Source organism: Haliotis cracherodii, unplaced genomic scaffold (genome assembly GCF_022045235.1).
Source record: "Haliotis cracherodii isolate W230 unplaced genomic scaffold, xgHalCrac1.p SCAF_11, whole genome shotgun sequence".
In the NCBI taxonomy this organism is placed as follows: Eukaryota; Metazoa; Mollusca; class Gastropoda; order Lepetellida; family Haliotidae; genus Haliotis; species Haliotis cracherodii.
The window spans coordinates 47,995,800-48,023,752 of NW_027266266.1; the positions used below are offsets into that span (position 1 = coordinate 47,995,800).

Sequence of the window (27,953 nt, forward strand, 5' to 3'; positions counted from 1 at the left end):
TCATGATCATCATGATCATCATCTTGGCTTTCCCTTCAGAAGATTGATGTTAGATTTAGTCCTGGCTGAGTTGTCTCTTAATATGCTGCAGGTACACATTAGCTTCAGTTGTTCCTGAGTCTTGTTCTTGTTTTGTTGAGACCGTTGTGGACCTCTCCAGTCACCATTGTTAGCCCAGTGAGATGCATGCAATGGAGGTATTTTTCCTCCTTGGTGTTAATTATCACTTCTGTCAGCTCTCCATGTCTGTAATGAGCTTACAATGCTTTGGACCAAGTTTACAGCCTGTTATCCGGTCAGCCGGGAACTCTGTCATGTCAGCTGATTGTTTGATTGGTCAATCATATGATTACACTTTCCTGTAGAACACCGATGTTTAAATAGCCACTGTTGCTGTTATTGACTCATTAGGTTCCCTCATCATTGGCAGACTCATGATCTGTAGTGTGGCTAGGCGGGCAGTGGTGCTGTCAATGACTCCATGTATCTCCGACTGGTTCATATGAGATAATGGTTCTGTTACTAGATTGATTGACAAGGTCCTGTCTGATGGGTACTGCTGTGAAGGTGTGTCATGCTTTTGTTGTTTAACGCCACACTCGGCAATATTCCAGAGGCCCGTAAACAATTGAGTATGGATCAGATAATCCAACGATTGACCCCATGAGCGTAGCGAGCATGACCACCCGATCCCGTTAGTTGCCTCTTACAACAAGCATGGGTTGCTGAAGACCAATTTTAACCAGGCTCTGGACGGGTTTCCACTGTAGAGGTAGAATAGTTTGTCAAGTACAGTAGTGGGACACAGAGGCCTCCATAATACCTTGCTGTTGTAGTCAGTCTCAGCAAGCTTGTGGAAGAAATTTGTCCGCTCAAAATCATCTGATTATTACCCCTGTCGAAGAATGTATGCATTCAAAATTAATTCTCAGCTTCCTGGGAGTATATCTGCTAGAGTTGGGAAGCATCCTCTGAACTTGTGGTCGATAATCAAAAAAAGAAAATGTTAAGCTCTCAAAAGTTTATGGTCATGTTTTATAGGTGCATTTCAATGTCACATTGTATTAAATATGACAATGGATTTTTCAGGGAACACATGCTATTAAAGTATGCGAATTAGTTCTTTATTATCGATTGTATAATAATGTGATCAATAATCAAATTTTGGCATCCATACGATTGGCCAATAATATGACCGATCGGTGCACCACTCATCTCATATCTATGCACTATGAATGACGTCACATGCAATACGTGGAAGCCACACAACCCTCTTTAGCCTGTAGTCAAAATTCAAATCTATATTTTAAATGCCAGGTGACCATCTTGAAACTGTCCGCGACTACTAGATTTTGGCACATGCTGGTTACCGATCGTGGTGGGCTGTTCAATATAGCTAGTTAAAGATCCATTAGGTTAACTATGCGTCATGAATGAGATCAAAGTGGCTTTATCTTAACCATGTGTATTTAGCACTGTTTGTGCATTTAATTGTCTTGTTTGTTACCAGTTATTGTGTATGTGCAAGTTCAAGGTTTTGGTACTTTGTGTGGTGCTTCTTCTTTGCCGACAGTGTCTAGTGCTTCGGATGCTCAGTTGTGCCTACATTGGCCTGACAATCTCAGTATTGATTGACTCCCAGTCAGTTGGCTGCAGATCGATCATGCTTCTGATCACTAGAGCTATCTATCGACTCTGGGTTTTGTCTATCATTGTACATAAGCTGATCATCACAGTGGCTGATCACCGGCGTATCTTACCTGTTCCTCATCAGCGTCATGTCATGAGAGGAGGAGGAGGAGAAGAAGGACCACTTACATCAGATGATTTGCACTCCACATGGCCAGCGTCTCCTCATCCACTGTTCATCTCCTCGGCAGGGCAGTGAGGGAGAAAGTTAAGTAAGCTAATTGAGGGGAACCATATTTCCCAGCACTGCTATTGAACAATGGACGTTCAGGATGCTGTATCAGTGTACATATCACTGTCTGTCACTTGATCCTTTGTTCGCGACATGTGCTCTCATGTCTGTGACTGTGTCTGTTGCTGTGGTGTCTGTGGTTGTAGGTGTGTTCTGTTTGTGACTGTAGGTGTGTTCTGATTGTGACTGTAGGTGTGTTCTGATTGTGACTTTAGCTGTGTTCTGATTGTTACGGTGTGGCTGTCTGTGACTTGTTCTTTTCGATACCTGTTGTAGCAGCACTCATATCCATGACATTTGTCTGACTGGCCCAGGTGCCCGTGCACTGTGGTACCTGTGTCTGACTGATGCTGTGGTACCTGTGCCCGACTGATGCTATGGTACCTGTGTCTGACTGATGCTATGGTACCTGTGTCTGACTGATGCTATGGTACTTGTGTCCCACTGATGCTGTGGTACCTGTGCCCGACTGATGCTATGGTACCTGTGTCTGACTGATGCTATGGTACCTGTGCCCGACTGATGCTATGGTACCTGTGCCCGACTGATGCTATGGTACCTGTGCCCGACTGATGCTATGGTACCTGTGCCCGACTGATGCTGTGGTACCTGTGTCCGACTGATGCTGTGGTACCTGTGTCCGACTGATGCTATGGTACCTGTGCCCGACTGATGCTGTGGTACCTGTGCCCGACTGATGCTATGGTACCTGTATCCGACTGATGCTATGGTACCTGTGTCCGAGTGATGCTATGGTACCTGTGCCCGACTGATGCTATGGTACCTGTGCCCGACTGATGCTGTGGTACCTGTGTCCGACTGATGCTATGGTACCTGTGCCCGACTGATGCTGTGGTACCTGTGCCCGACTGATGCTATGGTACCTGTATCCGACTGATGCTATGGTACCTGTGTCCGAGTGATGCTATGGTACCTGTGCCCGACTGATGCTATGGTCCCTGTGTCTGACTGATGCTATGGTTCCTGTGTCCAACTGATGCCGTGGTACCTGTGTCTGACTGACAGTGTGATGCCTGTATTCTTTGTGTCGTGGGTGTTAACTAGTGATATGGTAGAGTGATGATATGATTTTTTTCCACCGATTGGATGATTTAGACTGAGTACTTCTCATTTTGGTTCAAACATTTTTACCAGAGGCATGATATATTGGCACATGTCTGTGGGGGCTTTGAACAGCATGGGACATTGATTCTGGCTTTGTTCAGTCTTTAATATGATGACAAGTTATGCTGTGATAGCATGTTTGCAATGCTTCGAACATTTCATCTCGCGCACAAGATTAGTAGGAGCCCTTCTGATTTTCCATATGATGGATGAGTGGGACACTGCGATGGATAGGAGGGCTTCAGATTCATTTGTTTTTCATGATAGCAATTGGTTTGATAACATATTAAACTTCACATATTTGAAGTAACATGTTTTTTTATGATTTTCTTTCATGTTGGTAACCATTTCCAACTAGAAAGTTTGATGTTCCTGATTTCTTTAATTGGTGTTGGTGATAGCAAATGTGGAATGAATACAGTTTCTGATAGTACAACCACTCTGGGTGGACCTGTGTGTATCAGGGTGCTGTGGTACAAAACGATCTTAGCGCTAAGGTCGTCGTTACTCCCATACCTTAACATAGACTAACGACAGTTGTAGCACTATGGTTGTTTTGTTCAACGTCACCCAGTTCTCTTTCGACAGTCCTGTTTTACACCTTTTGAGGCTGGCCCTTGGATTAACATTTCTGATAGTGCAGCCTTCTTAGTGTCCCTGTGTAGATTGTTACTGTGGTAAGCCTGTGTTAAGACGTATGTCCAATACATCTACACTGCCTTACAGCAGTTGCATTGTTGAGCAAGGTCCCACTTTTTGATGAAGTGCTTCTTTCTTAAAGCGATACATCCTTTGCCCTGTGAAGATCGTTAATCTGTGGAACTTAAGGCTGGTATGAGTCCAAATTTACTACCCAGGTACCTGACACCCTATTACCCGTCTCTACTCGGGAACCTGCTGTATGTCTCGAGAGTTGGGTACAAAATTTCCGAATGGAAATTGTTTTTCCGTAGCCCTGGCAAAAACAATTTCGATACATGTACACAATTATAAGATTATGGATTCACTGAAGTTGAGTGAAGCTATATCTTTACTCAATCATTTAACAGTCAGAAGGAATTCATACATAGTCAGAAAGAACTACAAACATTGGTGACTTGTAGTGTAACCATGTAGTTTTATTGTTATGTCATTAAGGAATATATAACATGGGTCCCAGTAGTCCTGTGGGTACAGGGGTGGTCGCTCGTCCGAAGACCCGGGTTCGAATCCCAACATGGGTACAATGCGTGAAACCTATTTCTGGTGTCCCCCGCCATGATATTGCTGGAGTCGACTATGCTTGTAGTAAGAGGCGACTTACGGGATCGGGTGGTCAGGCTCGCTGACTTGGTTGAAGCATGTCATCAATCCAAATTGCATGGATTGATGTTCATGATATCATATCAATCACTGGATTGTCTGGTCCAGACTTGATTATTTACAGACCGCCGTCATATAGCTGGAATATTGCTGAGTGTGGTGTAAAACAACAAACCAACCATCCAGAGTGGCCCTGTGTGGATGTTGCTGTGGTGTGCAATTTTGGTGAAGGCATCCACTGTCCGGCAGTGATCAGGAAGAGGGGATTATCCTGGGTGGATAGGTGATGCAAGCTGTCACTACTAGAGAGGGAAGGACAGAGTTGACTGACCTGTCACCTAGGCTTCTGGATAAGCCACCTTAGCCAGTGCTGGTGACACAACTTCCAGTTATTACATTAACTTCATCATGCCTCTTTCAACAGCAGATTGTCTTTGTTCAAATCCCCAGTCACCCTTCATTTGACATCCAGCCAAATCTGTCCGGATTCCCTGTGGGGGACAACCTGACGTGGTTGCTGTGTTTTTATGAGTGCAGTAAAACTGTGAGGTGGCAGCGTTGAGATGCTGACGTCGAGCGGCTTGCAGCTTCCATCCTCCGTGTCCCTGCGACCATTAGTCCACGACTAGTCCAATAAATGTCAACACACCGAACAACTACATGTCTTGTTCGTGTAATTAATTTGACATAATTTCTTTATGTTTTTGATTTCAGCTCTTGAAAGTGTGCAAACTGAACTCTTTGAGGTCAAGGCCAAATATGACGAGGCTACATCTGCAAAGTAAGTAGACTTCAGATGCTTTTAGTTGGTATTGTCAGCATGCATGCAGAGCTGGGATAATCCGATCATTTCACCTTTGCACGTTAGTTATTTTCAATCAGCATTTCATTTGCGAAATGTAGAGATTTTTCATCGCAAACTCACTATCTAGACAGAATATACCTAGACTGTATAACACCAACCAGTTAAGCAAACCATCTCTCAAGACAGGCAAACCACCTTACTGTGAAGATAGATGAACCACCTTACTGTGAAGTTAGGAAAACCACCTTACCGTGATAATAGGAAAACCACCTTACTGTGATGTTAGGAAAACCACCTTACTGTGAAGATAGATGAACCACCTTACTGTGAAGTTAGGAAAACCACTTTACCGTGAAGATAGGAAAACCACCTTACTGTGAAGATAGGAAAACCACCTTACCGTGAAGATAGGAAAACCACCTTATTGTGAAGATAGACAAACCACCTTACTGTGAAGATAGGAAAACCACCTTACTGTGAAGATAGGAAAACCACCTTATTGTGAAGATAGACAAACCACCTTACTGTGAAGATAGGAAAACCACCTTACTGTGAAGATAGGAAAACCACCTTACTGTGAAGATAGGAAAACCACCTTACTGTGAAGATAAGAAAACCACCTTACTGTGAAGATAGGAAAACCACCTTACTGTGAAGATAAGAAAACCACCTTACTGTGAAGATAGGAAAACCACCTATCTATACTTTTTGTAAGGTTGACTTGGTTCATGCATGTCATTGTGCCCCAATTACCTTGATCGATGCTCATGATGTCAATCACTGGATTGTCTGGCCCAGGCTCAATTATTTACAGACCCGCTTAATACCTGGAATATCTGCAATTGATCAAAAACAATCTATATTATTGCAAATCTATCTTTCTGAAATCAGCATTAAAACTGTTTTTTGTTGAGACGAGAGAATGTTTTTATGTGATAAAAGATTCCATGGAATATTTATGTTAATCTATTGGACCCAGCGCTGGGTTGTTTGCTGGGTGTAGCAAGACGTCTCTCACCAGCATTTCAGCATATCATCGGTACATATGTATATCCAACACGTTTATGTCCTGCCGAACCAGCCTAGCAATAATGTAGTCAAACATTGTCCAGTTGTGCTGTATAGAGAGGATGCAGCGAGGATGCAGCAGTATAGTGAAATGTTAATGGATTTGTAGAATATCAATAGCACAGCTATCAATTATAGGCCATCGATTGCTCCGTGATGAACACTTCCAATCAATAATTGAATTTGTAACTATAGAGTTGCCATGGTAACGGAGCCGACTCCCCTAGAGACAAAGAGAGGGAATTCACATACAAGACAGCCACACAACTAATTGACACAAATTGCTCTTTTCTCCATTTTGCTTTTCCTTTATTTTGTTCTTCATCTGTGACTAATCTGCAACAGTTGCTCCACATAGTCTGTGAGCCTATGTGTTCAAAGATGCCACTTAGCTTTTTCCCTGAATTAATTGAATTTTTCATCGCATTTAGATTTTTGAGATTTTGAAAATGATAGGCACTGTCATTGATGAAATGCGAAATTTCTTCCATTAAAGATCACTAAAGCTGGAAATTTGAAAACGATGAAAGTCCATGATCAGATTTAAAAGGTGAAAAAGTAGAAGATTGAAGATAGTGTCAGTTGAGCAGTGAATTTGCTTTAATTATGATCTGTAATTATGGGAAAGTGTGAGGGCTTCCTGTGCTTGTAATGATGTGAAGTCCCTTAACAATCGCTCCAAACATTTCCCCGAAAACACTGAGTGTGTATCTCCTGGAGGGAGAACAAAGTCGCCTCGATCCCATCATGGTGAACAAAACAAGGGCACCCTTTGTTGTGTCTTGTAATCAGCTCTCTAGCTTCTGGTGACATGGTTACCTCTCCTCTTCCCCCCCACCCAAAGTGTTCCTCCCCTGACCCTGTGCAGCAGCCCTGGCAGACTAAGCGTAGGTTCGTACCCTCGCAATGTCAGCTGGTGCTCAAGTACCTTGTTAGTTTCAGACTCGTGTCCGTTTCTAGGCAGTAGTGCAGAATATGTTTCATGAATTTTTTTTCAAAAGTCTCTTACAGTCTGAAAATGATGATCTCATAAAATGTTTTTTGTCCACCTTAGCTATTAGGCATTATATATGTTTATCGTAGTTGGTTTATTAGATTGACATTAAAAAAAAAATACCTGCAATTGTGGGACTCACAATAAGGTGAAATGAAAAGGTGAAATGAAAAGATCACAAGGTTTATCGCAGCTTTTTGTAAAAATTGGTGAATTATCTTTGGTATCTTGCCACGATAAAACTTGTTTGTTTTTCATTCATTAATAGCAGCACCAATCTGGAAGTTGAAATTGTCCTTTATTTTTTTTTTGACCACCAACATTAAATTTTGGGCAAAAACTTTGGTAAACCAACCAATACAAAATTGGGCCTTAAAACGTATGTTGGGTACTGGGCAGCTGTCCTGACCTAGCTGTAGTCCCCACCAGTCCAGTAACATTTCCTTTGGTCTAATATGTAAAACTATGACAGCCAATATGTATTAAATACTGAGAAATAGTACCAAATCTACTGAAAACTAGATGTAAAATTGTTTTGCTCAAAACACACCTGTTTTCCTGCTCCCTCACTCACACACTTCTGAGCAGCCTACTCAAAAGCATCTACCACAATCCGGCCACATCATCATCATCATCATCATCATCAGTGAATAAGCATGTTCTGAGAATGAATCAAATATTGATTACCAGTGGTACATTTGACTGCTGTGTAAGAGAAAAGACTGAGGATCAACAACAGAAGGCCGTCCCTACTAAGCTGACAATGTTGGTCTTAGTTCAAGCTGTATGGAATATTACCTATTATTGATTTGTGAATGTTGTATGGAGTGTAATATATTGTATGTCCTGCAATCTGTGTCCGTCCTAGACATCCACTCTCCCATGTTCTTAGCATTCCCTATGAAATATCTATCAATGCTGTGCCGTGGTGGCCGGGCTTTGTGTAATGTTTCACTTTCTTTCGCAAACATCAATTTGTTTCTGAACATACATCAGCGTTCTCGATAGTGCCCGTTCCCTGATCCATTAGCCAAATAAAAGCATCAATACACGATCGCAGGGAAACATCGGTAAACAAGGTTCTCTGTCTCCTTTTGTGCGACTGTCTTTTGACAAGGTGTCACTCTCTGAATCACTGGTCTGTGTGGCCTTGCGAAGCACTTACCTCGTAGCTGAGATTACAGCCTCAGAAGGAATGTATTGACTAGTTCGATCGGCAATATATCTTTTTCAGGCTAGGTACACCCCATAATAGGGGCAACCTGAAACAAAATGCTCTTGTGTTTTTCTTGCTGGGCTATTGATCGAGCCAGTCCTTGAAGAAATTTGGTATTGATTGCAGAATCTCAGTTTACAGTCAATAATGTTTTGTGTAGAGATACACGTCGAGTTGTATCTGCTGGAACAATACTGTCCATCCTCTGTCATCATACACTTAGAATCTAGTATTGATCTTTCAGATGGGTGGCGGGGGGAAGGGAGACGGGGAGGGGCGGGGGATGTCTGGTAGCCGTGTGGAAATACCTTTCTATTCTGTACCTGCCGGGGATGTGACAAATATGGCTACCTCTGTGGTGTCGTCTGTCTGGTCAAGGAATTGTGTCAGCACTGCAGTCCCAGGTTACACAATTAACAAGTATTTGTACTTTCGGGCCATTCGTTAAACATCATTCTCATCGCAGAAACTAGAAACAAACACACAAACATGCATTACTTTGTTATCAGTCAATTAAATAAATCATATACAGTGGTTGAAAAAAAATAATGACAATCATGGGCCCTTTTTGTGGCCCTAATGTTAAGAATCAAAGCTCAATAGGTCCCTGGACTCAAATACTGGAATACTGGTCAACCACTACAACAGAAAAGCCAGGACCTCTAACACTCATGTATGTAAGTCGCTTGAATATGTTGATTCTGGAAGTAGAATCGACAAGCCCTGAATCCTACTTCCGGAATCCACCGATTCAAGTGATTTCCTCAATTTAAACAATATGATTAATATATTATTTCTCCATAATTTTGCCTGATGACCTATAGTAGTGTGAGTTTGACTTGTTTAAATGCATGTTCCAAATGGACAGTGAATTCCTGGTCATAATCAACTACAACAACTGCGTGACGTCATCATAATTCTCTTTTAAAATGTTATTTGGTGTCATTTTCATCATACCATTGTGGGATATTTACTCAAAGCCAAGGCTAACATGACTTAGGAATCTGAATTGACTTATATTGATGGTTATGGTTGGAGTTTGGGAATACTGTGAGTTTGTGTTGTAATTCTATTGAAGATGAAAGCTTGGCTCATGTATGTGTACCTATTGTGACTTGTTATGCAGGTCAGTCCAATATATAACATTCTTCCCCTTGACAGTTTTTCATCGGCCACAACCAGGGCTGAGATATTAAGCCATCCATCAAGATGCTGTTTGATAAGGTCCTGAATTAATCAAGATGTTGGTACATAAAGCTATCAATTAATCAAGCTGTTGGAGGAGGTATAGGTGTGTTATGTAAGAGGGCTCTCCTACTGTGGAATGCTGCTAACATCCTGTCATTAGTTGTCTATATACATCCCGTTTATAATCCGCAAGCAGGAGAGAGAGAACAAGACGATCTGGAGACATATGTGAATGCATCACAGTGATGGATTTGTCTCCCCTGCGACCAGCCCCCCCCAAACCACATCCATCCCCCAGCCCCGTCCCATCCCCCTCACATGACCACATTCTTCTGCATGGACAACAGACTTATTATCTACGAATTGTGGAGTGAGGATTTATTGTCTTCCTGCATGAGTTTGGCAGCCATAAATACAGTGTTGCTGGTGATGACTTGGTGGGAGCTTTAATGGGTGAAAACAAAGACATTAGAATGACCCTGGTAGGGCAATGAGAGAAGGTAAAGTTCTGGTGGTGGAGGGTAATATTTGAATATCTGCATGATTCCAGAGAGGACGATTCCCTTAATTTGTCATACCAAGTCGCCACACCCACTGCTCTTAACTCACTGCTCCACCCAATTTTCCCTAACCACAACCTCAGTCTTACCATCACTTCACGTAAGTGATTCTACCCCTTCTTCCCAAACCACAACCCATGCCTTGTAACCTCCACTTCACATGGCCCCTACTTCCCTTACAACCCTGGCCTTGTAACCACCACTTCACATGGCCCCTACTTTCCTTACAACCCTGGCCTTGTAACTTCCACTTCACATGGCCCCTACTTCCCTTACAACCCTGGCCTTGTAACCACCACTTCACATGGCCCCTACTTCCCTTACAACCCTGGCCTTGTAACCACCACTTCACATGGCCCCTACATCCCTAACCAGAAGCTTGGCCTTGTAACCTCCACTTCACATGGCCCCTACTTCCCTTACAACCCTGGCCTTGTAACCACCACTTCACATGTCCCCTACTTCCCTTACAACCCTGGCCTTGTAACCACCACTTCACATGGCCCCTACATCCCTAACCAGAAGCTTGGCCTTGTAACCTCCACTTCACATGGCCCCTACTTCCCTTACAACCCTGGCCTTGTAACCACCACTTCACATGGCCCCTACTTCCCTTACAACCCTGGCCTTGTAACCACCACTTCACATGGCCCCTACTTCCCTTACAACCCTGGCCTTGTAACCACCACTTCACATGTCCCCTACTTCCCTTACAACCCTGGCCTTGTAACCACCACTTCACATGTCCCCTACTTCCCTTACAACCCTGGCCTTGTAACTACCCCTTCACATGGCCCCTACTTCCCTTACAACCCTGTCCTTGTAACTACCCCTTCATATGGCCCCTACTTCCCTTACAACCCTGGCCTTGTAACCTCCACTTCACATGGCCCCTACTTCCCTTACAACCCTGGCCTTGTAACCACCACTTCACATGGCCCCTACTTCCCTTACAACCCTGGCCTTGTAACTACCCCTTCACATGGCCCCTACTTCCCTTACAACCCTGGCCTTGTAACCACCCCTTCACAACTCCCCTCATTAGCCTTTTTTTTTTACAATCATGGCCCCTATCCAGCATTGAGACATCCCATCTCCTCTCCCCCATCTCTCCCCTCCCATCCCCCAACTCTGTCATCATCGCCTCAGGCACAAAGCCCTGCAACCGTGTCTTTAAGCATACCGTATCAGTTGTAAACACATCAGGTAAAAATTAATATGGACATATCCACACAAATAAACAAATGATGTCTCTGCACTAAACAATGAGCCGTCCATCTCTGTCACTTCACAGAATATATATCTTAGACTTGAATAACTGCACTGACCTACAGTGTCTCGCGTCTACCGTGTCACGCGGACAACCAACACTTAATGGTTTGCACGATATTGAAGCAAGTTCACTGCATCATATAGAGCAGGTGGATTTATGCAACATGTTACCCAATGTTTATAACGGCAATTTAAATATTGAATTCCATAAGTGTCTCATTTCCAGCAGTTTGTACGGCAGACTAAATGTTCTAGTATTTGTGTGTACAGCAGGGCAGGCATAAGGCTTCAGTTTTAAGTCTGCAATTAATTACAATTCATTTACAAGTTTATGATGCTACCACTAGTCTTTGATTCTGTCATCTAACAATTAATGCTTCATCACTCGTTGGTGATTCTGTCTCTGCAAGTTCATGCTCCATCCTCTTGTATTTGATTCTTTGCTTTACAGATTCAGCATTCAAACACTAGTCAGTGACTCTATCTTATGGTCCACTTGTCTTCGCTTCTATCTTCTACAAGTAAATGCTTCATTCTGTAGTCAATGATTTTATCTTCTACAAGTTAATGCTTCATTAGCTAGTCAGTGATTTTATCTTCTGCAACTTAATGCTTCATCAACTAGTCAGTGAGTCTAACTTCTACTTAATGCTTCATCAGCTAGTCAGTGATTTTATCTTCTGTTACTTAATGCTTCATCAGCTAGTCAGTGATTCTACCTTCTACTTAATGCCTCGTCCTATGGTCAGTGATTCTATCTTCTACTTAATGCTTCATAAACTAGTCAGTGATTCTACCTTCTACTTAATGCCTCATCCTATGGTCAGTGATTTTATCTTCTACTTAATGCTTCATCTGCTGGTCAGTGATTCTATCTTCTACTTAATGCTTCATCCTATGGTCAGTGATTCTATCTTCTACTTAATGCTTCATAAGCTAGTCAGTGATTTTATCTTCTATTACTTAATGCTTCATCAGCTAGTCAGTGATTCTATCTTCTATAAGTTAATGCTTCATCTGCTGGTAAGTGGTTTTATCATCTGCAGGCTAATGCTACCTGTACTTGTCTTTGTTTCTATCATCTGCAGGTTACCGCTCCAGTTTTTAGTCTGTGACAGTGACGGAATCATGTACTGTTATATCTGTGTACAGGAATTCCTTATCTCCATGGCTATCCTATATTCACAAACAGTAAATTGTTTCAGTGACTGACCTCTCTTCTTGATTAGCGTGTTTTCTCATATTAAATACGATTGTGCCCGCGGCAGTAGTTGTTGCTATCCCCGCCGATGTCAGCAAGGCAGGCTAATTACCACGTAATATATTAGCATTGAGATCTCAGTCACCTTCAGCAGTTTGACACGCGTCACGAGAGGTCAACTGCCAACCCTGTGATTAATAGTGTGGAATGGATAATGACATCAAAATGACACAAGGTGATTATTAATAGATTCAGAATGAGACAATGAACAGAGTGTTAGTCCTGCTACGCCCAAATCACGGCCACTTTTTGTGGGTCTTTATTCGTTTGAATTATGAAGATAGTGTATTATGTTGACAGCAAGGGAAGCACTCCCATTGGATGAAAGTTGCAGCCCTGCTACCATCAGCATGCTCAACTTGTTGAACCAATAGCCCTGCAATGCCCGCTAGAGTCATGGAGCACCTTCAGAAGTATCAACACTTATTAACTGTTGAATTGAAGTCCCATTACTGAACTAAACATCTAGAAGATAACTTCAGACTGGTGTCTGTGTGGTGAAATGATGTGTAGTGTTATCATCATCATGTTATCTGCTCTTAGGAAGTTCTTCATGAATCAAACTTGTCATGTACTTGAGTATACATGGCCAGGCTTTCAGAAAGATGGATCAGAAAGGGGTCATGCTTGAGAATAAATACTGTGAACACTGGGAAGGGGTAATGGAGAATAAATACTGTGAACACTGGGAAGGGGTAATGGAGAATAAATACTGTGAACACTTGGAGGGGGTCATAGAGAATAAATACTGTGAACACTGGGAGGGGGTCATAGAGAATAAATACTGTGAACACTGGGAGGGGGTCATGCTTGAGAATAAATACTGTGAACACTGGGAAGGGGTAATGATGAATAAATACTGTGAACACTGGGAGGGGGTCATGCTTGAAAATAAATACTGTGAACACTGGGAAGGGGTAATAGAGAATAAATACTGTGAACACTGGGAGGGGGTCATAGAGAATAAATACTGTGAACACTGGGAGGGGGTCATGCTTGAGAATAAATACTGTGAACACTGGGAAGGGGTAATGGAGAATAAATACTGTGAACACTGGGAAGGGGTAATGGAGAATAAATACTGTGAACACTTGGAGGGGGTCATAGAGAATAAATACTGTGAACACTGGGAGGGGGTCATAGAGAATAAATACTGTGAACACTGGGAGGGGGTCATGCTTGAGAATAAATACTGGGAACACTGGGAAGGGGTAACGACGAATAAATACTGTGAACACTGGGAGGGGGTCATGCTTGAAAATAAATACTGTGAACACTGGGAAGGGGTAATAGAGAATAAATACTGTGAACACTGGGAGGGGGTCATGACGAATAAATACTTCGAACACTGGGAGGGGGTCATGACGAATAAATACTGTGAACACTGGGAGGGGGTCATAGAGAATAAATACTGTGAACACTGGGAGGGGGTCATAGAGAATAAATACTGTGAACACTGGGAGGGGGTCATAGAGAATAAATACTGTGAACACTGGGAGGGGGTCATGCTTGAGAATAAATACTGTGAACACTGGGAAGGGGTCATAGAGAATAAATACTGTGAACACTGGGACGGGGTCATGACGAATAAATCTGTGAACACTGGGAAGGGGTAATGGAGAATAAATACTGTGAACAGTGGAAGGGGGTCATGACGAATTAATACTGTGAACAGTTGGAGGGGTCAGGGAGAATAAATACTGTGAACAGTGGGAGCGGTCAGGGAGAATAAAAAATACTGTGAACAGTTGGAGGGGTCACAGAATAAATACTGTGAACAATGGGAGGGGTCATGCAGAATAAAAAATACTGTGAACAGTTGGAGGGGTCACGCAGAATAAATACTGTGAACAGTGGGAGGGGATAGGGAGAATAAATCATGTGAACAGTCGGAGGGGTTAGGGAGAAAGAAAACTGTGAACAGTGGGAGGGGTCATGCAGAATAAATACAGTGAACAATGGGAAGGGTCATGCAGAATAAATACTGTGAACAATGGGAGGGGTTAGGGAGAATAAATACTGCGAACAATGGGAGGGGTTAGGGAGAATAAATACTGCGAACAATGGGAGGGGTTAGGGAGAATAAATACTGTGAACAATGGGAGTGGTCATACAGAATGAATACTGTGAACAATGGGAGTGGTCATGCAGAATAAATACAGTGAACAATGGGAGGAGTCAAGGAGAATAAATACTGTGAACACTGGAAGGAGTCAAGGAGAATAAATACTGTGAACCCCATTCGGTTTATTTCTTCCCCCCTTGTTGATCTACGTTCACGATCAAACTGACACAAGCCACAACATTCTGACTGTATGGGGTTCGTGTGTCTGTCCAGTTGAGATCAGGTAGACAGACCCACTACACGTTGTACAGGTTGCCATCATAAGCACTTAACTTTTTTCTATCGCAGCCAAAGCAATCCCAGGGGAGTGGTGGCCATTATGGCAGTTTTAACTGCTAATGCAAAATAAAAGAACGCTACGTGGTTCAACAACGTTCATGATTTTTTTATCCTGAAAGTCCTTCGGTTTAAAAACCGCATAACAAACACAATGGAGGTTATAGGTTGTTGTGTGAATTGAAGACACACACACTGTTTGCTGAGGGCAGTGTGATGGAAAAATGTCAGCTTTTGAGAAGAAACAATTTCACGCCGATCAAAGCTATTTTCCTTGCAACGCTTTTTGATTATTGATTTTTAGTGATAGCATATCGTGAATAATTTGTCAAGTTGAATTAAAGATTAAAATCATCACAGCACCCACTGGCGATGTTTAACAAGCCTGTAATAAATTGTAACCTGTTGGGGAAATCTGTTGTGCAAACATGTACAATGGTTTTATCTTATTAGCGGACATTATCGACGCCTGATTGATGCATATGGCTGTCAGAGCTGCAGGCTGTGGGCTCTTGCTCATAGCTCGGGAGCACCACACTCTTTGTCAACATACAGCTATTGAACTGTGTAACTTACAGTAATCATACTTGCAACCTTTAAACAATTGCCTGAGATTTCCTGTTGTATGAGAGTGTCTTACATTGACAAGACAGTATGGGCATACAATGTGTATTTCTCGTATAGGGCTGACACCAGTAACTCACCTCAATGCCCCGTTTGCAATTTGAGCATTTCCGAAGTTTATTCATGTGCAATTACTGTTTTGAATTCTATGTCAGTGTTGGTTTACTTGTGGAATGTTGCGAGTATATCTTACTTGAAAGCAGGAATGAGAGTCGAGATCAATATTACTGTAGAACAGATAGATGCTGCAACTTAAGGTTCCATCCTTCACTTGATATTGATTCTTGACGGTATTGATCTTGAAATAATTGATGTGAGTATCAATATTTGTAGGAGATTAATTGACAATATCCATTATTCAACAAACGTTAAACAGTTGGGATCTGATGTTTCCCTGACTGCCCAGCCTGCATCAATCTGTATTTAGACATTACCAGATACCTTCTGTTGCTAGGCAACCAGTTAACAAGGTATGAAGTGATTGACGCCATCTGATCAGGTATCGATCCCAAAGATCAATAAATCAATGATTTCAAGGCGTGAGCCAAGCTGTGATTGGTCGACTGTAACATTATGGCTGGAAATCGACACAATCTCCCATCTCTTGATCCCAGGATTTTACACAAAATCGACGAAAGGATGATTTCATTGCTATCTATCAGAAGATTTGATTTGATGACGAAATTGTGTTTATGTGTATTATTTGAAATATTCAACTTGCGGATAAGGGTAATTGATTGTATGATTAAAATTAATTTGCGACAGAGGGATAAATACCATGTCATATTGATTATATACTTGTTAGGGTTGATGGATTAGCAAACACAATGTTTCTGTCTCCAGTGAAGGAGAGTTCTTGGCCCTCTCTATCAAACAGTTTATCTTCATACTATTATGCAATCTTTCAGGTCGGATGAGATGGACATGGTAATGGCAGATCTTGAACGAGCCAATGAGGTAAGTCCGTTTGAATTTTCGTAAATGAGGCACATTTTAAATACGTAATTTTTCTTTTAGTTAAATCAACTGTTTTGTTTTGATATTTTGTGGGGCATTTTTTAAAAATGTTGTTTTGATATTTTAGGGTTATTTTTTAATAATGATGTTCATCATTATTTTATCTTGTAGCGTGCTGCAGCAGCAGAACGAAACGTGGAGACATTGAAGACACATCTGGCATCGGCCAATCAGAACCTAGCACAGGCCGAGCACATGCAGACTGCACCTGACATGGAGCAGGCCATTGACATCCTGAAGAGATCCAACTTGGAAGTGGAGCTTGCTGCCAAGGAGAAGGAGGTGTGTAGACTGATACCTGGCTGTAGTGGTACCCAATCTAGACATGTAGCGTCCATGGATGTAGGGTGTAGACAAGCTTGCTCAAGAAGGTGTAGACAAACTTAATGTAGTGTGTAGAATCCTAAGGGTACCTCCATCTAGAATGTAGATAAGCTGACTCTAGGTACCTCCATCTAGAATGTAGACAATCTGTCTCTAGGTAGCTCCATCTAGAATGTAGACAAGCTGACTCTAGGTAGCTCCATCTAGAATGTAGACAAGCTGACTCTAGGTAGCTCCATCTAGAATGTAGACAAGCTGACTCTAGGTACCTCCATCTAGAATGTAGACAAGCTGTCTCTAGGTACCCCCATCTAGAATGTAGACAAGCTGTCTCTAGGTACCTCCATCCAGAATGTAGACAAGCTGACCCCTAGGTACCTCCATCTAGAATGTAGACAAGCTGTCTCTAGGTACCCCCATCCAGAATGTAGACAAGCTGACCCCTAGGTACCCCCATCTAGAATGTAGACAAGCTGACTCTAGGTACCTCCATCTAGAATGTAGACAAGCTGACTCTAGGTACCTCCATCCAGAATGTAGACAAGCTGACTCTAGGTACCCCCATCTAGAATGTAGACAAGCTGACCCCTAGGTACCTCAATCCAGAATGTAGACAAGCTGACCCCTAGGTACCTCCATCTAGAATGTAGTGTGTAAATCCTAAAGGTGCTCCCGACTAGAATGTAGAATGTGGAGCCACAGCCAACTTAATGCAAGATTGTCTCAGGGTACTAAGTATTACACTTTTCCTTCTTTCAACGTCTTACGGGGGCACCGGTGGCCCAGTCGTCTAAGGTGCCGCGATTCGCTGTGCAGAGTTGCGTCCCTTGGGCACGCCAGAAACCTATGATTGTGGGTTTGAATCCTGGTTTTCGCCCCAATTATGTTTCTAGGTTTGTCAGCACCATACCCGTGCTAGTGGGTTTCACCGAAGTGGTAAACGTCTGAGACCTGCATCACTTGGGGCTTTCCTCCCACATTAAGCTGACACGCCGTGATATAACTGGAATACTGTTAAAAGCGGCGTAAAACCCAACTCACTCACTCAACGTGTTACATGAGTATGCACTTATTTTATTTTTGATCCTAGGCATAATTTTGTCACTTTGGGATGAAAGTTTGTCACAAAGTGCCCTACCGAAACTTTAGCGATGTGTTTCTTTGGATGTATTGAAGGCCTACTTTCTTTGCCCCTCTATTCGTCTTACTGACAGTTGGAGATTAAAGATGAACATGAAATAGACATGAAATAATGGCAGGCTTTGATTGTACCACAGCCAGCTGATGTATTGCTTCTCTTAGTATTTGGCCTCAAAACTGTCTATGAGAAATCATTAAAACCGATCAAATTGACCTGAAAAACATTGGTGACATCAATGAGTTTGGGCCAAAAAACGTATCATTAACTCAGGAGCTTGATTGATTGGAAGATTGATTGACGGGAGGCTATTGATCACAGTCGGTTACCATGGCAACAGTTCCTGGGGTGTTTTCAGATAAAGATTTGAAGTCAATAACGTGACTGCTGGATTGATCTTCGATTGGGTGATTGATTATGCATCATTGATCATGATGATTGATTTGAGTAATCAATCAACTTTGTCACTGCTAGCTGTGACAATGGAGTGTCATGACACATGCTGGAGAAAGGCCTTTGTCTTCAGTTGGATGTACATAGTGATAGACTGTTTACACTCTCGTATGGCTGGTTGAGTCAGCAGAAATATCTTATGATGAAGGATCCCGTGCTTGATAGGTGGATGTTAAATTAAATTTGGATGGAGACTGAAAACTTATGTGTCAACTTACTGGGCCTGTCCTAGTATGTGACCTTTAAAGCTACAACTATATGAAGATTGTTGGTGTGGGAGTTAACTTGGTGGAGTAGTGAGATGGATTTGTAGGGGCTGCAGCAGAAGAAAGCATGGATGCATGTCATTGTTCCACGGTAGCGGATGTGGCTCTTTTTATTATCCAAACTGGCTTTCGCAGGAGATATCGCTTGGGTGAGATCAAGCGATATCGCCTGGCACTTGCGATAGAAGTTTTAAACTCCTTGGCAAGTCTTGGAGTTTTTAACGTTTATCGACTTGTGTTGATATATTTGATGTCAAAAGACACTTGGGTGGACCCTTCTCTATGCCACTGGTTACACCAGTGTTTATAGCAGGAACATTGCTGACTTCCGCATCAAACATTGTTCACTCACTCACTCACTGCTGTGTTGTCACGATGGTTAAGGTAGTAATAGGAAGAGTACCCAGAGGGTGGTTCCTCATCGCGTTTGTTTTGTTCTCAGGTGACTTAAATAGTGATATATCGGTAGAATAGCATTTGTACAATTACTCATGAGTTGTCATGACTTGTGATCATGGGGCTATACAGACAGTAATGTTTTCATCTGCTGTTTGCAGATTGCCCAGCTGGTGGAGGATGTGCAGAGGCTTCAGGCATCGCTGACGAAGTTGCGAGAGTCTGCAGCCAGCCAGGTGTCACGGCTGGAGGAGGAACTGAACACAAAGAACAAGGCATTCCGCCTGCTGGAGGAGAGAATCAAGTCCCAGGACGACTATGAAGAGATCAAGCGGGAGCTCAAGTGAGTCCACGCTAGGGTTGGGACGGTTAACTCGGGTACTCAGGGCGGGTGGGTCCACGCTAGGGCTGGGACGAGTAACTCGGGTACTTGGGTTGGGTGGGTCCACGCTAGGGCTGGGACAGGTAACTCGGGTACTTGGGTTGGGTGGGTCCATGCTAGGGCTGGGAGGGGTAACTCGGGTACTTGGGGTGGGTGGGTCCACACTAGGGCTGGGACGGGTTGCGCGGGTACTCAGGGTGGGTGGGTCCACGCCAGGGCTGGGATGGGTAGCTTGGGTACTCAGGGCGGATGGGTCCATGCTAGGGCAGGGAGGGGTAACTCGGGTACTTGGGGTGGGTGGGTCCATGCTAGGGCTGGGAGGGGTAACTCGGGTACTTGGGTTGGGTGGGTCCATGCTAGGGCTGGGAGGGGTAACTCGGGTACTTGGGGTGGGTGGGTCCACACTAGGGCTGGGACGGGTAGCTTGGGTACTCAGGGTGGGTGGGTCCACGCCAGGGCTGGGATGGGTAGCTTGGGTACTCAGGGCGGATGGGTCCATGCTAGGGCAGGGAGGGGTAACTCGGGTACTCGGGGTGGGTGTGTCCACACTAGGGCTGGGACGGGTAACTCGGGTACTTGGGTTAGGGGGGTCCATGCTAGGGCTGGAAGGGGTAACTTGGGTACTCGGGGAGGGTGGGTCCACACTAGGGCTGGGACGGGTAGCTCGGGTACTCAAGGTGGATGGGTCCACGCCAGGGCTGGGACGGGTTGCTCGGGTACTCATGGTGGGTGGGTCCACGCCAGGGCTGGGACGGGTAGCTCGGGTACTCAGGGTGGGTGGGTCCACGCCAGGGCTGGGATGGGTAGCTTGGGTACTCGGGGCGGGTGGGTCCACGCTAGGGCTGGGACGGGTAGCTTGTGTACTCGGGTTGGATGGGTCCTGAGTAGGATCTTGGTACCCAAAGGAATACCCAGGCCTTGGTTAGTCATGGGACACATTGTTTGATGACAATAAGAATAACAACACCATGGTTACACTACATGTCACAAATGTTCGCATTTCATTTGACTTTGATATGTTTGAGTAAGGCTAAAACTTCAGTCAGCACCAGTGTATGCATTGTCTGATCGTTTAATGCACATATCTAAGTATTTTTTGCCAGAGCTCTGGTGAACCATATCCCAATAGAACATTTTGTGCTCTTCTTGAGACCTAAAGCGGGTACCCAGGTAGGATCGGGTACTAGGGGTCGGGTACTCATACCCGTCCCCACCCTAGGAGTTACTGCATCACAGCCTGCTTGACCTTGTGCAGTCTCAGAATTTCATCACATATCTCCCAAATCTATAGGAAGATTACCTGGGAGGATATCAAACTAAGCCAGTCTGTATGTATGGTCTGAAACATCAGGCTCGTGAACTTTAAGTGAAATTGTTTCCGTTGTGATTTCCCCCCCCCAAATTACGTGACTCCTCCTTTCAAAGAAAACATTGTATGTCTAAAAAAATCCCTGAAATTGATAGCAAAGACTGCATAGACTAAAATGGTTTGATCAAAGTGTGCTCAACCACTAACTTTATCTCAGGTCCACTGTAGTTGGGATGAGTATTAGAAAGTTGTATCATTGGCTATAGTTCTGATACAGTTTTGACCTATTTTAAAAGCTATAAGGAGTCTTTGTCCTTGCAGCATCATGAAGTCGGTTGAGTTTGCCAGTGTGGAAGAAGAGGAAGGGGAGACAACTCAGTCACCCAAGTCATTGGAGATGCTTCTGCTGGAGAAGAACAAAACCCTACAGTCAGAAAACACCCAACTGAAGGTGGCCAGCGCAGACATCAAAGGTAGGACAGCTCTTTCTCTACAACCAACTTCATGTTGCCTTGCCAGCTGGGGACTTACCCATCTTCTTCCAAAACATGCTACGGCAGCCATTTGTGTGAGTGTTGATGAAGGCGGCATGAAGAGGGTGATGGCATGGAACTGTATTGACCTTCATGTCAAGGGCAATCCAGTTGCTGCCTGTCTTCTGTTCAGTATAGAGGTGATACCCTGTGCTCCTTGGCCAGTTGGTAGTGGTTTTGTGCTTTTACTTTCTTTGTACTTTTTGTTGGCGTATTGTCAATCTGTTATTATTTATGATGACCACAGTTGTAGACTGTTTTAGCATCTGTGTGATTGTATTGGTTATATTCAGGCTTAGTGATGGAAGGTGGTGACCACCATTGCTGTCAAAGTGACAGCCACACAGAGAGACCAACAAGTGTTAGAGAACTCTACAGTATATAGGTGATACGAGTAGTCACACACTACGTCACTCTACATCACTCTACAGTAGGTAGGTGATACGTGTGAAGTCACAAACCACAACACTCTTCAGTAGATAGGTGATACGAGTAGTCACACACTACGTCACTCTACATCACTCTACAGTAGGTAGGTGATACGTGTGAAGTCACAAACCACAACACTCTTCAGTAGATAGGTGATACGAGTAGTCACACACTACGTCACTCTACATCACTCTACAGTAGGTAGGTGATACGTGTGAAGTCACAAACCACAACACTCTTCAGTAGATAGGTGATACGAGTATAGTCACACATCTCTCTTCAGTGACAAGGTGATACAGGTAGAGTCACACACCACATCACTCTACAGTAGATAGATGATAGCCTCGCTTCATTGAGATGCAACAGGGAATTGTCTTTGGACATACTCATAGATGTGATTCAAATTTGTTTTAGAACAAGACACAATCTTGGTTTGTTGATGCGCACTTTCCCCTACTGATCTACACTGACTAATTCACACAAGCACATAAAGGCACACTTGCCACACTGTACAGCTCATGTACACACAGCTTCATAGTTTTTGCATCCTCCAAATGTTGCTCCTATCATTGAGATAGTTGTCCTGCTCGGTGGGGAGCAGTTTCGTCACTCACGACGTCACTAGATGATAGTGCTAGATCTCAGTGCAACGCTTTCTGGCTACCATTCTAAATTCTAATTCAATGACTCTTCTCTGTCATTACCTGAATACATTGCTGCCATCGCTTTTACCTACCAAGATTGCCTCCCCTTGACGGAAGGCCACCTTTCATTCCGGGAACAATCAGCCAATCTGCGTGGGGCCCTCTCCCTGGGTGACCATTGTTACCGGCGTCCGCGTGTGCGTCGCTGTAAGAAAGGTGTATGTGCTCATGTCTCAGACATCCAAAGTTTACCCAATTTTGGCCAAAATTGTCCTATGAGAAAGAGTAAGCATACTGCAAATAACATAAGGAATTTGGTAGGACCAGCTACTATAGAAATAATAATGGATATAGTAACCGATGACTGAAGATTGGCGGATGACGTGTGATCTACTGCATGCTCAGTGAACTTCTATCCCGACTGGCCGACTTGTACGTCCTAACCTCTGACCAGTATGTTGAAGTCATGCGCATTCTACACCTTTCTTGCAGGGCCGCCTGACACACCCACTCCTCCTTCTCCAGCTGAAGATGTGCCCGACGGGGCCACCACCGTTCCCGAAGATTCCGCGGAAAAAAGCGTGGCACCTCTGAGACAAACGCCGTCGTCACAAACCCCATCATTGGCCGACTCAGCTGCCGAGTCGCCCGTGTCAAACGGAGTCCCGGAAACTCCTCCTTCCACCACATCTCACTCTCTTGCCAGCCCTGACGCCCACCTCTTCCACCCCCCGCCCTCACCATACTTTGCATATCCTAACAATCATATGCCTACAGGCTTTCTACCCCCAAATGTTATCAAGTCCGAAGGCAACACTCAGCAAGGGGGCTTGGACACTACTTATGTTGCCAAAAATGTGCGCGAGCTCCTAAGCATACACAATATAGGGCAAAGACTGTTTGCCAAACATGTGCTGGGATTGTCCCAGGGAACTGTCAGCGAACTTTTATCAAAGCCAAAATCGTGGGATAAGCTAACCGAGAAGGGTCGTGAATCGTACCGGAAGATGCATGGATGGGCGATAGATGAACGCAACATTTTGGCTCTCAAGGCCATCTCGCCCAAGAAAGGTAAGGCATGTGAGTATTGCTTTTTTTCTTCTTTTGTTTCGACAATTATATTGAGTTGCGTACATGTACCAAATTGAGTTTCTTTAGTTTGATTCTTGTTGTTTTGTGCCAAGTTGTGTTGTGACGGTGTCCTGGTATCTCATGGTTCTTACTTCCCTTGTTCCTTCACCCTCAATTGTAGCACTGGAAATAAAATGTTCTAATCAGTTGGGAACATTTACGTTAAATTGGAATTAACGTGTAATGGACCATCTTGACTGGAGTGGATTAATATCATCTGTTTTATTCAGATTTCAGATTATTTATCTCACTGTATTGATACAAAGTTCCCAGTGGTGATTCCGGATCAGAATCGATTCCAAGTACTCATACCCCGTCGTGATTCTCATTTGGTTAGAATAGGTCCCCAGCAACATATTCTAAGTTGACCAAATAGATCTGTGGTCATGCTCAGTGACTTGCTTGATTGCGTGTCATCGGAGTGTGGATCGATATACACTGGATTGTCCAGTCTAGACTCGATTTTTCGCCATCATATAGCTGGAATATTGCCGAGTGCAGCATTAAACAACAAACAAAATACCTCATAAGAGCTGAGTACACAGAGATTGTGTGTCTTTGTACCCTGAGGCCATGGAGTGTTTCTCCTGCTATCAGACATTGCTTGTATGATGGGGTCACGGGTGGCAGTCGTCTAAAGCGCCGCAATTCGCAATGCAGAATTGGGTCACTTGCCCACGCCAGAAACCTAAGATCGTTGGTTCGAATCCCGGTTCGCCCCAATTATGTTTCTAGGTTTGTACCAGTGCTTGTTGGTTTCACCAAAGTGATAAACATCTGACACTTACATCACTTAGGGCTTTCCTCCCACATTAAGCTAAAATGCCGTGATATAACTGGAATTCTGTTGAAAGCAGTGCTAAGCCAACTCCCTCACTATTATGTAGTACAGGCTGTGCTGAAATAGCTGAAAGTATGCACCATTCACAGTATTCACCAATTCAGAAAATTCTACCTTGTTATTTCCAACATCACATTGGTCCTTGATATTGTCCTTGACTAAGTCCTTGGTCTAGTTGTATTGTTCTGTGGGTAGATCTTGCATGACAAACTGGCCTTAACAAAAACTATCTGTTTGTCTTCATTTTGTCAAGTTTGATATCTGTTTTAAATTTCCTGTCACCATGGTAACATCAAGATTATTATTCTTATGTCATAGTTCAGTGGATACCGTTTCATTATTCATCAAGATCTTTTTCCACCACATAAATTGTGTCAGACATCGTCATGTTGATCTAGGACGTCTTGCTTGAGTATTGATCCGTTTTGAGTGACACAAGTATGTCTTGTCTTGTGTCTTGAAATATGATGAGTAGTATTCTGTTTAAGAATGAGGGGCTTAATCTTTATTTCATCTTCACTTTTTTTACAAGTCAGATATGTGACACGTTTTGAAAAATTACCAGTGAGGCCTTATGTTTTCTAATAGTTGGTTTACAAATTTTTGGCCTCAAATTCAATATAGGTGATTTTTTATCATTTTCGTGACAACATTTTGAAAAAAACACCTTTGATGCCTTATATTTTCCATTAGTTGGTTTGCAAGTTTTTGGCCTGAAATTCAATGAAGTTTATCAGAATTTGTTTTTTGTATTTTAACTTCCAGATTAGAACTGCTACTAACAAATGGAAACTAAATATGTTTTAACAAGAAACTGAAAGCTAACTAATTTTTTTTTGGAGATTAAAGATTTTGTTTTGTATTATTCTTACAAACAATTCTGTAAAATTCAAAGTGAAGCAGTAGATCCCCCCAAATGGTCAAAAAAATTTTTTCTTATTTCTTTATTTTTTGTTGGTCGGTTCTGTAAACCAACTGAAAACTGTTCTGTTTACATATTATATTTTCGTAACAACGCACTTTGGCAAGTTTTCATGGAGCTTTTTCTCGTCACGATACATTTATACCAATTTAACACCATTTCAGTTTTGTACATCATCAGGTGACCATAAGAAATATATACAGACTATTTTCCAAAATTGGGAAAGGAACTAGATTAAGAGCTGTATCTTGTTCGAGCAGGATGGTGTTTGGTAATCTTGAAGTATCCAATACTGGTGATGTGATGATGATTATGTGCGTGTGTGACGAGTGTCATTATAAGGGACACATGTAACAATCCTTGTCCTCTTGCAGGTTCACAACCGCTGGTGTCAACCGTTCCAAAGGAGGACAATGCGACAGAAGATCGCATCAACCAAATCCTCAATGAGGCCCAGGCTGCCATGCACATGAAGCAAAGCCTGGAGCAGGTAATGACAATGGCTTCTGGAAAGGCACACTGGACCAAATAAAATAGATGGACTCCCTGGACAGTCTGATAAACAGCAGACACTGACAGCCGTAAGACACACAGAGACATAACAGACAGAGCTGCACAGAGGTCAATGTCAACAGTCATTAGATGCAAAACACAACAGACACACGGATGCAAATTGGACCATAATGACACAGTCATTAGAGTTGTTTGACAGATTCACACAAAACACACACAGACAGACAGAAAGACAAAGACAGAAAGACAAAGACAGAAATGAACCAGCCCAAGTTAGATAGACAGTCATTAGAGTTGTCAGACAGACTGACACAACACACACAAACTGAGTGAGTGAGTGAGTGAGTATGGTTTTACGCCGCTTTTAGCAATATTCCAGCAATATCACGGCGGGGGACACCAGACACACAGACTAACACAACACACACAGACTGACACAACACAGATAGACAGACACAACACAGACTGACACAACACAGAAAGAAAGACAAAGACAGACATGAACCAGCCCAAGTTAGATAGACAGTCATTAGAGTTGTCAGACAGACTGACATAACACAGCCAACAGACGTTTAGACAGATTCAGACACAACACAGACAGACAGACAATGCCAGACAGATAAACCTGAACTGACCCAGATGAGACGGACAGTCATTAGATGGACTCATACACAACAGACAGAGAAAAACAAACTGTCCAAATGACAGAGATAGATAGATACAGTAGACCATGATGGAGACAGGATAGACCGTAATGAAACATACTGACAGAAAGACCCTGATAAACAGACCCTAATGAAGGAGACTGAGATAGACAGACCCTAATGAAACAGACCAATATACACAGACCCTAATGAAACAGACCAACATACACAGACCCTAATGAAGCAGACTGAAATACACAGACCCTAATGAAGCAGACCAACATAAACAGACCCTAATGTAACAGACCAACATACACAGACCCTAATGAAACAGACCAACATACACAGACCCTAATGAAACAGACCAACATACACAGACCCTAATGAAGCAGACTGAAATACACAGACCCTAATGAAGCAGACCAACATAAACAGACCCTAATGTAACAGACCAACATACACAGACCGTAATGTAACAGACCAACATACACAGACCCTAATGAAGCAGACCAACATAGACAGACCCTAATGAAGCAGACCAACATAAACAGACCCTAATGAAACAGACCAACATACACAGACCCTAATGAAGCAGACCAACATAAACAGACCCTAATGAAGCAGACCAACATAAACAGACCCTAATGAAGCAGACCAACATAAACAGACCCTAATGAAGCAGACCAACATAAACAGACCCTAATGAAGCAGACCAACATAAACAGACCCTAATGAAACAGACCAACATACACAGACCGTAATGAAGCAGACCAACATAAACAGACCCTAATGAAGCAGACCAACATAAACAGACCCTAATGAAGCAGACTGAAATAGACAGAACCCAATGAAACAGACCAACATACACAGACCCTAATGAAACAGACCTACATCCACAGACCCTAATGAAGCAGACCAACATAGACAGACCCTAATGAAGCAGACTGAAAAAGACAGACCCTAAAGAAACAAACCAACATAGACAGACCCTAATGAAACAGACCAACATACACAGACCCTCATACACAGACCCTCATGTAACAGACCAACATAGACAGACCCTTATGAAACAGACCAACATACACAGACCCTTATGTAACAGACCAACATACACAGACCCTAATGAAGCAGACCAACATACACAGACCCTCATGTAACAGACACAGACACAAACAGGCATAAACATATCCTGACAGATCGAGACAGCCAAATTGACAAATTATATTGAAATAGTACGTTTAATAAGGGATTTATAACAGATTTGGTTGAAAGAT

The 27,953-nt window shown here is 43.1% G+C and overlaps 1 protein-coding gene across 4 annotated transcripts in view; it reads left to right on the top strand.

The window, feature by feature from the left end:
* Window positions 1–27,953, top strand: part of LOC139456571 (protein CASP-like) — a 132,468-nt gene that overhangs the window by 69,363 nt on the left and 35,152 nt on the right. For 2 of the 4 annotated variants that reach the window (XM_071238357.1, XM_071238359.1), the window contains exons 7-13: window positions 5,063–5,129; window positions 16,646–16,694; window positions 16,866–17,036; window positions 19,493–19,674; window positions 21,344–21,495; window positions 23,121–23,708; window positions 25,897–26,012. In XM_071238357.1, coding sequence (XP_071094458.1) covers window positions 5,063–5,129; window positions 16,646–16,694; window positions 16,866–17,036; window positions 19,493–19,674; window positions 21,344–21,495; window positions 23,121–23,708; window positions 25,897–26,012 — 1,325 coding nt within the window. The remainder of the gene's footprint in view (window positions 1–5,062; window positions 5,130–16,645; window positions 16,695–16,865; window positions 17,037–19,492; window positions 19,675–21,343; window positions 21,496–23,120; window positions 23,709–25,896; window positions 26,013–27,953) is intronic. The other 2 variants (XM_071238358.1, XM_071238361.1) reach the window with 2 other exon arrangements.